Source organism: Solanum lycopersicum, chromosome 6 (assembly GCF_036512215.1).
Source record: "Solanum lycopersicum chromosome 6, SLM_r2.1".
NCBI classification, from domain to species: domain Eukaryota; kingdom Viridiplantae; phylum Streptophyta; class Magnoliopsida; order Solanales; family Solanaceae; genus Solanum; species Solanum lycopersicum.
The window spans coordinates 175027-188463 of NC_090805.1; the positions used below are offsets into that span (position 1 = coordinate 175027).

Here is a 13437-nt window from a genome sequence, read left to right on the forward strand (position 1 = left end):
TAATTCTCTAGATTTGGTGCAATCTTATTTTGTTGTTGCTCGTTGTTTGGCACTTGTTTTGTGGCCAATTTTGGAGAACAATATTGTAACTCTTGGTGATTATAGTGGGGATTTTGCTCCCGTGGTTTTTTACTCTTCACATCGAAGGGTTTTCCACGTAAATCTTGGTGTCTTGTGTGATTGATTTATTATTGCCTTGTTATATTTGTTTGGTTGAATTACTTGTTGCCTTACTATCATATTGCTTGTGGTTGTTTGTCTTCTCTTGGTTCAAATCGAAAATGGAAAGTATAGACTTGGGTATTCTTCCGCTGTTATCCTGTAAGGCATTCTTTGTTAGTGTCTTGTCTTTCCCAACAATAAGAAGGTGTCAAAGATTTATTATGATAGGTCTTAGAAGAGGAACCAAATAAATATTTAGGAAGATAATGAATAGACAAAACATGACACATATACCTGCATCATACCAAAGACATAAACATAAATATGAGAATATCAAAGTTCACGATTAGAATATAGAAGGTTACTTTCTCTAGTCAAACATGAATAACTTGTTGGCATTAGTTTCATAAATGAATATTTGAAGTTCAAGAGTGAATAAATTATACTTTTTCAAAATTATCCTTCTTTCTAGTGGGGTTTTCAACTACTCCCTTCAACCATCTTTCCTTGCTCAAAATTGTTATCATAGTTATGCCATATATTTTTATAACACTATAAGACCATGTCATAAAAATAATAATAATTCAAATATAATAGACAATTCTATCATATAAATGGAACAAAGAGAGAATGAGGAACAAATTTGGAAATTTCATTTCAATGAAAGAACAAACTAAATAGATAGATATGATTCAAATGAATCAAAACTCCTTACACAGAAAAGACCATCAAAATAATCTTCAAACCTCTTCTAATTAATAACAAAAACTCTTTAGTAGTATCTATTTTGTTTGGCAAATTAAAGATTGGCTTATCTTTTCTAACATCTACATGAGAGGACTATTGAGAAGTCCATGCCCAGAAGGAACCCCTAAACCATTCCAATTTTGCCTGTTTGAGTACTCAAAATCAGCCACATTTCCATCTCCATTAATCTGCCATGGATATCCCAACAAGATTTTATTGTCACTACACATGATCTCTTCTTTCAATGCACCACTTCTCACTTCTTGATCAAAATTTGTTATCATTTCTCCACTTGCACTTTCAACATGTCCCATATTGTTCCCATTATTACCATTTGAACCATAGTAGTACAAGTTATGGTGCAAGAAGCCATTTGATGCATCAAGTAATCCATCGCTAAGTGTATCAAGAAAGCCAGCACGAGAAAAAGCTTCTGAAGAAGAGGTGCACATGTCACGATTTTCAAAAACATCATGACAGACACTATTCCCAAAATTAGTTAGATAAAGCGAATCAGAAAAGATCGACTCAGTTCGAACCGTTCTCTGCAACTTAGGACACACTAATTGTCCACTTTCTTGGTTTTGGAGCCTAGAAAATGCTAGACTAAGGTCATTGGGATCATAAGAAAATTGTGTAAGAGGTGATATTTGATTATTAGGATAAGTGGTGGTGGTCATCAAGGATTGATTATCTGGACTTGACCTCTTTGATGATGATCTTTGTTTCTTCCTACAACCTCCTCCTACTGGAACATTTCTTAATGTACCTCCTTTTGTCCAATACCTTCTACATGATTTGCAAAAGTACCTAGGCTGAGTGAGACTATAATTGTTGTAGTAGCAAAATTTGGTGTTAGAAGAATCACATCTAGGACATTTTTGTACTTCATCTTGTGGCCTTGGTTTCTTTTCTTGCTGTGGCTTTGTGCATGCCAACATGCTTTCTAGTGTTTGTGAAGACATTTCCTATGGAAAATAAAAGATAAACAAAGATTAGCAGTAGTACCAAATGCTTCAATCACTCTCTCTATGTCAAATTATGTGATAGACTTTTGATTTGAAATAAAATTTAATAAAAATAAATCCGTGCTCTAAAACAAATTATATATGTTTGTATGATTATAAATTATCTTATTAATGATATAATATGCATTTTAAAGCTGAATTATTACCGAATATAATAAGTAATGATTTTTTTAGGGGAGTTCTCACTTTATAAGCTTTAAATTAAAGAAAGAAACATAAACAAAAGCTAACAAGAAATCATGAGGAGATCAAGTTTGAATTTTCAAAAACCATTTTTAATTATTTTTTATGAACTTCAACCAAAATTGCTTTCAAATGTTAGCAAGTGAAATTCCCTTGCTGATAGAATAAAAATTGCATAAGAGGATACCATAAAAAAAAACTTTTCAAGTGAAAAAAATAATAACATAATACATGGGAAACACAAGGGAGAGAATCCTAAAAAAAAAGTGCAAAAAATATAAATAATAATAAGCTTTACCTGGTGATAATTTTGTGCATTAGAAGAATCCATATCCATGCACTATTCTTCTCAGTATATTATAAGAGTTAATAAATCAAAACTCTGAATATAATATAAGAGAAAATTGGGTAGAGTAATTTTGAAGATGAGAGAGGAATTAAATGAAAGGAGATATATATAGAGGAAATCTTATGCAAAAGCCCAAGATTATTAACTTATGTCCACCACTACTCTCTCTAACTTCCACATATATACACACACAAAAGAGAGAGACAAGAGAAGAGGTGTGGGGATAGGATCACTAGTGACGGATTTAAAATTTTTATCGATTTTAAATATATATATATATATATTTTTTATTTTTTTTTATTATACTACTTTCAGATAATTTAAAAATGATATTTATTATAAAATGCGTAAAATACTTTTATTTTATTTTTATTATTCATTTTTTTATGTGGATCATGACTTATATTTTATTTTATTTTATTTTTTTGGAACGCAGAATAGCTTGCAGCCGTTACAACTTTTTCCAACTATCTGCAAACTACACAGAGAAAGTAAACCACACTAAGCAAGCCTTATACGACAGGCTCGACTCAGCAGACATTGAAAAGGAATTGATCTCGAATCATTCATATGAATAACCACCCTCCAAACCAATTGAGTCATCCCGAAGAACGAACTATATTTACTAAGAGTTATCATTATTTAATCCCTAAACCAATTTAACAGTAAACAATTATTATTGCACAATAACCACAATTGGTTATGGGATATATAGGGATTCGTGTAAATTTTAGTACTTTGTCTAAGCACGCAGATAAAGCAAATGTTCACATGAATCATGATACATTCTACTATGATGGAATTTTCCAGTCAGTTTGATTTATGTCATAGAAATACGAGTAACGACTTTGTGGGACCAATGTCATGCTCCAAATATTTTTAATTTAATTACTTGCTTTTAACTTTAGTTTCAATATGAATAAAAAAAACTTCATTTTAATATGACACATAGAATAAAATATCAAAAGTATTGAATAAAAAGAGAAAAGAAAAAGATAAGGGTGTGATTGATGATGTAAACCTCATAATTTGTCTTATTATGCAAGCTCACCTAATTGTTTTGCCCATGTCATTTCTGTTAGCTAGCAATATTATCTTCAAAAGAAAAAAAAAATAATCATTTGAGAGCTAAAGTAAAAATAACTAAAAAGAATTTCAAAACTAAAAAGAATTTGAAAATATTTTTAAAATTTTGGTAATATTAAATTTCAGGACAATTGAATAACGTTAATAATGATTGTTCGCGGTACTCTTTGTTAATATGTAGTATTTATTGCCATTAAAATTTATTTTATTTGTAGTGAATTGAGTATAATCAGTATTCTGTTCAGATTTATATTATATATAGTAGTAGTAGAAATTATTATAAGCGTTCAGATTGACTTTTTATGAAGAAATTTAAATTATAAAGAAATAAAGACAAAAAAAAACAATACGACTCAACATCTATTATATATATTACATAAAAAAAATTATTTTATATACAATATAATGTGTTTGCCAAAGATAGTTCGAATAAACGTTATTCTAATTAAATGTTAGCTCTTCTTTATTCCCCTTGGTCCATACTCCATGCATATTGTAGTGTTTTTTTTTAGCTTAAGCATGTTCTTAAAAAGAAATCAGTTCCTCTAAAATTTAATTAGAGACATATACACTTAATTATGCTTAATTAAATTACTTCTTTCTACATTAACATGATGTATTGAAACTCGAAGTATCGGGTAACTAAAATTAGAATTTAACAAAACATTGGAAACATATGTATTCTTGAAAAAAATAGTACCTATCTAATGTAGTTCTTGGTTATATAAACATTTCTTTGACATAAAAAGGATAATCAATTATATTTTTTATATTTTAAATTAAATGTAAACGTTAAAAATATTACACATATATAACATGAAATCAAACAATCTAATGATGGATTCCAAAGAACTAATGATGATCACATTATTTTTCTTTTCAAAATTATCGTACTATTTTAGTGGTGTGAATTTGAATCTTAACTTAGGTTAAATTTCCCTCCAAAAGAAATGAAATACAACTTTTTGACCCAACAATTTTTTATCAATATGATACTAAAAGAGAAAAAAATATTTTCTTAGTGGAAAATTGAGAATGTTTGGTTCAATGTGGGCCAAGAGAATCATGGATATTAAAAGGATTGTTATAATTATTGAAATAATAAACAAATGATGACCATTAGAAGAGGCAAAGTTGGTCAAAGTAATTGGACTCACATTATGAGAAAATGATTTGTTATACTCTTTAAGTCATTTATCATTAATCTATTTGGGGCCTCTAGTTAAAAGACTTTTGATCAAGAATCAATTTGAGAAGTTAAATTAGGTTTAATTTTTTATCGTATAGAGTTTTTTAGAATTAGTGATAATTAACTCAAAATTATTACTGGTCGAAACAATATCACTAACAATAATTGTAATCAGTATGACTAATATGATATATAGTGATGAATGACAACGATATTAATGAAGGATGCTGAAAATAGTGTTATGGATGGGGATAAAGTAGTGGTGAACTACTATTATTTTTTTTAAAATTCTTAAGTAAAAAATCTTAATAACATTTAAAAGCTTTGTCATAGATTTTAAATATTTAGATAAATTTAAATTATTATTGTTTGGTAGAGTGCATTTAGTAATAGTGCATGTATTATATATATATTTTGTATTATGTTAGGTAGAAATTTTGGGCTATGTATAGCTAATGCATGTCTTAGTTATGCATATAGTCGTTTGGTACAGTGTATTAAAAAAATAAGGCCTAAGTCATCTCCGGCCATTCGAAGTTGTCCGCATAATTCATTTAGACACCTCAACTAATCCTTGTGCCAATTGAACACTTTATTTGTTCAAAAGTCATTCCTATTAGACACAAAATGCTGACATGGCAAAAACGTGTAATTCACTTTCCTTGAGCGCGTTAATTTATTAAAAATAATATTTTTCTTTTTTTTTCTTAATTTATACCCCTAAGTTAATTTTTTTTAAAAAAAATTAACAAAAAAGAAGAAGAACAGTTCTTCTTCTTCCCTATTCCAATCAACCCCACCCCACCCCCTATACCCATACACCAATGGTTTATCTTCTTCCCCCACCATTCTAATGATTTCAAAATTCTTAGTCTCAGTGTTTATCTTCTTCCCCCACCATTCTAATGGCTTCAAAATTCTTAACATTTTGTTACATTTATAAATTTTTTCGGAGAGATTTTTTTTCCCCATCTTTCTCTACCAAAAAAATGAGATGAAGTAAAAAGTTATAATTAATAAAAAAGCTGATGAAAAAAAATTGTTGGGTTAAAGATGGAACTGTATAGGGAGGAGAGGGGAGGGTCGCCATTAATGGAGTTAGAGGAAATATATGTTTTGTTCCTGTTGAAGAGATAGGGAAGTGGGTGTTTAAGTTTGTTTTTTTTTCATTTTTTTTTACTTTAAAATTATTTTTTAATTTTTTTTACTTTATAATATAATGTTTAAATAATTTTTTGGATTAAAAAATAACACATGTCATTATTTAATTGGTCAAATTGACATGTCAGCGCGAGTGTATTTCACACATCTCTATTTTTTGTTTATTCTCGAAAAATTGTTCAAATGGTTCAAATTCAATATGGTTGAAGTGTTCAATAGGTAGTATGTCTAGTTGAAGTGTCTAAATGAATAATCGGGACAAGTTTAAGTGGCCGCATATGACTTTGGCCAAAAAATAATGTATGCATTAGTCTTGTGTGTTACTAGTACCTTGTGTAGTACTAGTAACACAAGGTTTTTTATACATGCATTAACTTAATTAAAGATTCAATTGTCCCTCAATGCAAACATAACTAATACATGCATTGCTAATGCAAAAATTACTAATACACTCTATTTTACATTATATTAATACACTCTACCAAACGATCATTAGATAAGACCTTCAATTTTGCGGTATTAGCTAATAGTTATAATACAAAGAATTTAATATCATAAAATTATATGTAAAGACAAAAATACTCTTCCAAATCTTTTTAATTATTTTCTTTGTTTTATATTTTATATTTGTACAAATAATTTATTTAAATAAATTAACTTACAAATTTTATTATTTAGAAAGAGTTGTTGGTTGATAAATATATTCAATACAAATCAATACAATATTTGAAATGTAATTTACAACTTCAAAAGCAAATACATGACCACATGACATGATATTTATGATCTTAATTGAATACATTATTTGTCGATGCATATATATTTTTCTTATTATTGTATTTTTACAATTTATAAAATTATATTTATAAATATAGATAATTTATTCAATTTAATTTTTGTTTATCATTGTTCAATTATAAAAATAGATAATTTATCTTTTTAAAATTGAAAATTGATGTTTTGTAAGAGATCATTTTATTTAGATAACAGTTATTTACGTCAAATAATTCAAGTGAGAAAATAGCAAACGTGATGACAAATTATAATCTCCTAGCTTGTTAGAAGATCGTAAAAAAAATTGTCCGACAATTATATATCTATCTTAACCAAATAACATGAAATAGAAAATTTCATAACAATTCAATAATATAATTGAAAAAAGTATTTCTTTTCTTTTTTGTCAAATTTTAAACTAAAAAAAATTAAATAGAAAATAACAAATCAAATACTTAATGTAATATATATATATATATATATATATATATATATTACTGATCATTATATTATTAATCTATACATAACCAATTTTTACATCATTAATGTTTGTGGCTAACCACTCTTAAGTGACTGTACAAAAAGAAAGAATTAAGATGCAGTTCTAAAAAATAAAAATTGCATCCAAACAATATTGTTACATTTTTATATTAAAAAATAATGTAAACTTTAATTTCTTTTTATTTTTATTGAAATACTTTATAATCATACAAAAATTAAAAAATTATTTTAAATATTATTAAATAATTCACATAAAAATGAAAAATTCAGCCTAATGGTGGGACCAGAGAAGTGATGAATGAAGTTAGTTGACTGGTCAAATGAAAACATTAGTGGAAACTGAGCCTCACCTTATAAATTAGTACTTGGCATCTCCTATGAAGAAAAGAATCTTCATGGATTTTCCTAACAAAAAAGAAATAAAATATATCCATGCATTTTCATTTCCCACCACAATTTCTTCATCATAAAGTTATTCAAATGTTTAGTATTGACTCTTGTTGTGTAATGATTACAAAATGCTACTTGAGTAAAGTTTAAGAGTGTGTTTGGTACGATAGAAAAAATATATTCTTTATTTTTTTCGTGTTTTGTGAAATTAAATATTTTTTAAATTAATTTATTTTTTTAAATTTAAGGAAAATAAACTTCTTTTTAAAATTTAAGGAAAACGTCCATCCCATCTTACCCTCCCCCTACTTTTAAAAAATATCGTTTGTTTATTTTTAAAAAATATTTTAAAAATTTATTTTTTTCATCTCTACCCTTGACCCCTCTATCCCACCCTGCTACTACCCCCTTCCCTCCCACCCTCCCATAAAAAAAAGTTATTTTGTTTTTTAAAAAAAATTTAATTTCAAATTTTAATTTTTCATCCCTACTCTCGAGCCTCCCGCCCCTCCTCAAAGAAGAGATTTAAGTTTGTTTTTAGAAAACATTATAAACTTCAAAATATCATTTTTTTTTTCATCTTTACTCTCGACTCTCCCATCCCCACCCCTCCACCCCACACAAAAAATATTTTAAGTTTGTTTTTTAAAAAATTGAACTTCAAAAATTATTTTCTACTCTAATAAAAAATAAAAGATATTTTTCAGAAATATTTTTCATTCAAATACCAAACACTAAAATATAAATTCGAAAAATATTTTTACTCACCTACCAAACATGAGAAAATAAGTCAAATATCTACATGTTTTCCGGGAAAACATTTTCCTTCGTACCAAACACACCCTAAATATATTTAATCAATTAAAATGAATTAATAAAGTTTCTAACTTTCAACTTTTCATTGCATATTTAAGATTATAAGTCATAGGATTAAATTTTTATAAATATTACTAATTAAGATCATATATAATTCTATTGATCTTTTTATCATTCCAGTCAAATTAAAATAAATAAATTGAAATGGATAATAAAAATAGCTTTATGGTTATTGTTTCAATGAGCTAGATTGTTACTAGTAAAATGGAGGAAGAAGAATTGCTAGATGAAGCAACGTTTGCAGACGTGATTTCTATAATTTTTTTATCAGAAATAAGGGAAAAAGAAAATTCGAAAAGAATTAGGGAAAAAATCTGGTTATGGTAATCAAAGATGAAGAGAAAAAGGAAGATCAAATCGACCTTGCTCTGATACCATGTTAAAATGAGAGATTTGAGAGGATGAAAACCTCCATTAGAGAAGAGAACACATAGCTAAAAAATTAGAGAAGAAGAAAAAGACTGTGTATTAACTTGTTCCTTTCAATGATAGTTCACACATCATATTAATATAACTAAGAAAGAAAATATCTAATCGAAGTAGGAGTATTTCATTGATTGACTAATCGAAAACTGAAATCACTACATCAACTATTACAGTAACTGTTCAATGGATATATAAATAGAAAACATGTGGCTGTTGTGGTAGGCATAGTAATTGCTACAAAACAGAAGTTTCTTGTGCATAATCTGAATATTTTACAAAGTTGAAAGTCCAGCCTTGTTCTTAAGCAACCCCATTTGGAACCTCAGTTACAGTCATCTTGCTAGTTATTCCAATTAATTTTCGCGTTTCCTCATCCATCTCCACGTTATCCTTTTTCATCCTCTCTGTAACTATCATTGGCATCTTACCAGCATTCACATAAGTTCGGAGAAGTGCATTATAGATCTCTGTATTCACAAACTTAGCATGTCGAAGGGTAACTAGTAACTGTTCTGCCATCTGAATGTCGCCCTGCTCTTCAACTACATGAAACATCTTTCGAACCATCTTTGCATCCGGATTCCATTTTGAAACACTAGTGACAGTTTTTTTGAAAAATTCGAGAACTTTATCCATTTCCTTTTGCTTCAAATAACCCCGTGTAAGAAGCTCCCAAGTGGTGCAGCTAGGAGTTATGCCTTTCTGCGCCATTCTGTTGTGAAAATCAACAGCATTTTCCATCTCACTTCTGTTAATGTAAGCAGCAAGAATTAAATTTGCAATCCTAGTATCCTTGGTGACAGAACCAGCTTCCCATTCAGTGTACAGATTCATTGCTTCTCCAAATTCATCCAACTTCAGTAACGACGATATAATACAACTATATTCTGTATCATTCACTTTACGGAAGAGTGACTTCATCTCCTTCCATATTCGAAAAACTTCATCCTTGCTCTGTAGATTTGTATGCAAACTAACGAGAGAAGCATATGCAGTTCGACCCTTCCTGGAAATCCTTTTCTCCATTTCTCTCAAAGTTGACTTTGCCTTATCCTGAAGTGAGCTTTTAATGTAGATGTTGGTTAAGGTGCTAAATGTTATCCAGTCAGGATCCAATTTTGCCTTCTTTAGCTCAAGGAACGCTTTTTCCGCAGCTTCAACATTATTCTGTGATGCAAAAACTGCCAACTCCAGATTGTATGTGACAATATCAGGAGATGTATTTTTCTTCAATTCCTGAATCAGGCCTGGAACCTTTTCTAGTTGCCCTTGGGATATGTATAAGGTAAGCATATGATTATAAGGAAGAGGGTACTTCAAGAACCCGCATTCAGACATTTTTTCCATCAAAGACTCAGCTTTAGAAGTGTCCTTATGCTGGACATAGGTGTGGAGAAGGGCAGTACAGGTGGTCTGGACCTTCAGTTTATCAGGTAGGTCTTCAAAAAACTTCTCTGCACTGTTCATACCACGAACTTTTGCAATCAAATCCAAATGAACTGCATAGTCACCAGATAATAGTTCGATATCATCTTGTACCCTCATCCATTCACAAACCTGTAAACACAATCCCATCAACATTGCAGATATCAATGCTATTTAAAGTGGCATGTCGCCTTGCTTTTCAGAAAACTATCGCAAGGGCTTTTTAGAAAACTATGAGACACTTAATCAAGAGCAAGGACAATAATTAATTTAATTTAAACAAAACAAGAACAAACAGTGGAAAAAATAAAATGCATGTTTGTATTAAGCTTTTACAACATGCATTCCATTCTTAACTGGTCAGCGGTCAGGGTTCTTATTAGCAATAATATAAGGAATATCAGCAAAGCTTGAAGACTAGCAATTCCTTCAGTAGGTGAGGAGACTCTGGAGCAATTGGGACTACTGTAAAAAGCAGCTAGCTTCTCAATCATATAACAATATATCTTGGATTAGTAACTCCGTTGATCAAAATCTAAGGCGGCACCATGTACAATGATTTTGTATTCGGCAATTTAACAGCATAGAATAATTCACTTGAGTATTCAACAAAAGAAGTAGATAATTTCCAGTTCCTACCCTGTCCCGCCCATCCATCCTGAGCAAGTTTCATGGCAAAATGTAGAAGCTAGCATAGGAAACAATCAAAGAAAATGTATTCCAGTGCTGCAATACGCTACCACTATAAGCCTAAGAAATGAACTGATTCAAAGTAAGTCATGAAACAGTTAATGAGAAGAACGAGAAACCTCAAGGGCGTGTTTATATCGTTTGTGTCTTCGCAACTCCCGGACAATGCGATTGAGCTCATACTTCCGGACAGGGTGCCCCTCTTCCTTCCACTTGCGTATAGCAATGACAGCACTACGTTTTGCATAGATCAAACTCAAAAGCCTCCTCCCTAGTGTGTCTCTGCCACGAGTACTAGTGCCACCTTCTAAGCTAGTGGTAATGCCACTTCCACCTCCTGATCCTGTGGACTTAACTGTTGTCGAAGCTTCAGTCGATAGAGGGCGAACAGCAGCATAAGATCTCCGAATCAAACGGAGCAACATTTTTATTACAGACACACTTTGTATTGCCTGCTTTGACAAGAAGATCACATACGAGATTACCATAAAAAGGAAGATATCAGGACAAGCCACGTTTAAAACACATCGTTTTCAGATATTTGAGTCAAGAATTTTTGTAACAGCAAATTATTATACATCAAATGCACTGCACCACGTTTTTCTTTTTTTACACGGGTCCACTTGCTTACACCTCGACTGTTACACCAGGTATTAGTTATTTCCCACCACCGTCTACACATGTATCTAGTAACTTTGTCCACCAAGACTTAGGCATAGGCAGATGGGAAGAAATATATAAGCGAGGATAAGCATACACTCATAGTCAACATGCCTTCCTGGCAACAATAGGGTTTATTTGGACATTCCATAATCTTAACTTCAGCGTAAGCTGGAGGTTTAGCACGTGGATTCCTATTTTTCATACAGAGCAACCACTTCTAATCTCTTACCAATCTAGCACATTCCATAAGTTCCCTCGTCTCAAACTCTGCTCTTCGGTACGTTTACTCTCTTCACTTCTCTTGATTGTTTTTTAGTCTACTGCTTTCAGGTTGGCAATTGGGAATCATCATTCTTATCACTTCATTCATCTAAGTTTGAGCGTCAATTACTTTCGGCTTGTCTTTGGTTGTGCTGGAATTTGAACATGACACTTTGTAATTCTCCTCCCACTAAATGTACTTCACCGCAGTCTAAATCAACTTATTTTGAATAACAGTAAATGTACTTCCGATTTCAATTCAGATTTTCAATACTAAATCCATGACCTTAACTACTCTTTCTCAATTCAGCTACGCACTGCCCAACAATTTCCCAGCTTAAGCACAAAAAGCAAACTGTGTAGTATTTACTAAATTCTAAACATTTCTCTTCAATAAAAGCTACAAATTTCCACATTTTTCTGGTTCATTGCCATTGCCACATTTTAAGCACCGAATAAACTTTTATTTCTACGCTAACCTAGCACCGATCAGAGTTGTTGATGCACACATACATGCTATAAATTTGAACTTAGGCTTATCAACGTAATATAGTAATTGAAAAATGATAAACAATCAGAACTCAGAAGAAAACACACCTACTGTTCGAGTGATTTGCAACGTCAATGTACTCGCCGGCGAGAGAGTTAGGGTTTAGGGTTTATCACTTCAACCTCTGGTGTTTAATTCGGGTTTTCCACTTGGCCCATGAAAGAATAAGGTTTAAGAAAAATAAATTTAAATATTTTTGTCCTTTTTCTTCTCTGTTTTTGATATTTACCTTTGCTAACTTTTAATCAAAAAATTATAATTAAAAGTATTGACAAAAAGTTAAAGATTATAAGTAAAATGTCATAAATTTTTAAAATATTTGACAGAAAAATAATTTATGAGGTCTTATTAAAACTTAAATGACTTGCAAATTGCAACGTGAAGTCTCAAGTCAATACTATTGAAACAAATGAAATTGAAAATATAACAAAAATTCAAAATTCAAAATAAAAAAATTCAAATAATAATCGTATGTCAAATTTCAATATAGCACATATAAATATGATTTAAAGAAAAGAAAAATAATAGTCTATAACCTTAACCAACAATGAATTATCTTTCAATTTAAAAATTAAAATACAAATAAAACTTATGATGCTAATGAAAAAATAAACATAACAAAAAAAATTAGATAATACAAAAATTATATGGAATTTCATAAAGTAATGGTTGAAAATGAGAAAGAAATGAAATATAAATATAAATAAGAACTTTTTGAAAATTTTAGAATAATAGATATATAATAAGAATTAAAAATAATAGTAACAAAAAGTAAAAAATGTAGGCTTTGTTCTATAAGGCGAGCGAGAGAGAACAGAGTGTGGGAGAGAGGTGAATTATATATGTACATAATTGTATATTATACATATGCAATTGTATAAATGGTAAGCGAGATTGGGAGATAAAGGAGAGACGCGAGTGAGATTGAGACACAGGAGAGAGGCGAGCGAGAGAGAGCAGAGAGAGAAGTGAATTG

The 13437-nt window shown here is 30.2% G+C and overlaps 2 protein-coding genes across 2 annotated transcripts; both read right to left on the reverse strand.

Annotated features, from left to right (window-relative positions):
* Positions 1-793: 793 nt before the first annotated feature.
* LOC101252493 (dof zinc finger protein DOF2.1-like) lies at positions 794-2632 on the reverse strand. Its single transcript, XM_004240555.5, has 2 exons — positions 2419-2632; positions 794-1877 (listed from the first exon to the last, which is right to left on the reverse strand). The coding sequence occupies exons 1-2, from the start codon at positions 2455-2457 to the stop codon at positions 990-992; spliced, it is 927 nt and encodes a 308-aa protein (XP_004240603.1). The 5' UTR covers positions 2458-2632; the 3' UTR covers positions 794-989.
* Positions 2633-8977: 6345 nt separating this feature from the next.
* On the reverse strand, positions 8978-12663 carry LOC101246827 (pentatricopeptide repeat-containing protein At4g02820, mitochondrial). The gene is made up of 3 exons (XM_004240294.5): positions 12509-12663; positions 11107-11439; positions 8978-10429 (listed from the first exon to the last, which is right to left on the reverse strand). Exons 2-3 carry the CDS (start codon positions 11410-11412, stop codon positions 9173-9175), a joined length of 1563 nt encoding a protein of 520 aa, XP_004240342.1. The 5' UTR covers positions 11413-11439; positions 12509-12663; the 3' UTR covers positions 8978-9172.
* Positions 12664-13437: the final 774 nt, after the last annotated feature.

Excerpts from the sequence above, each read along its gene's own strand:
- LOC101252493 (XM_004240555.5), bottom strand. The coding sequence starts at position 2,457 with ATGGATATGGATTCTTCTAATGCACAAAATTATCACCAG. Across the intron at positions 1,878-2,418 it reads ATGCACAAAATTATCACCAG|GAAATGTCTTCACAAACACT; the intron begins GTAAAGCTTATT and ends TATTTTCCATAG.
- LOC101246827 (XM_004240294.5), bottom strand. The coding sequence starts at position 11,412 with ATGTTGCTCCGTTTGATTCGGAGATCTTATGCTGCTGTTCGCCCTCTA. Across the intron at positions 10,430-11,106 it reads GATATAAACACGCCCTTGAG|GTTTGTGAATGGATGAGGGT; the intron begins GTTTCTCGTTCT and ends TTGTGTTTACAG.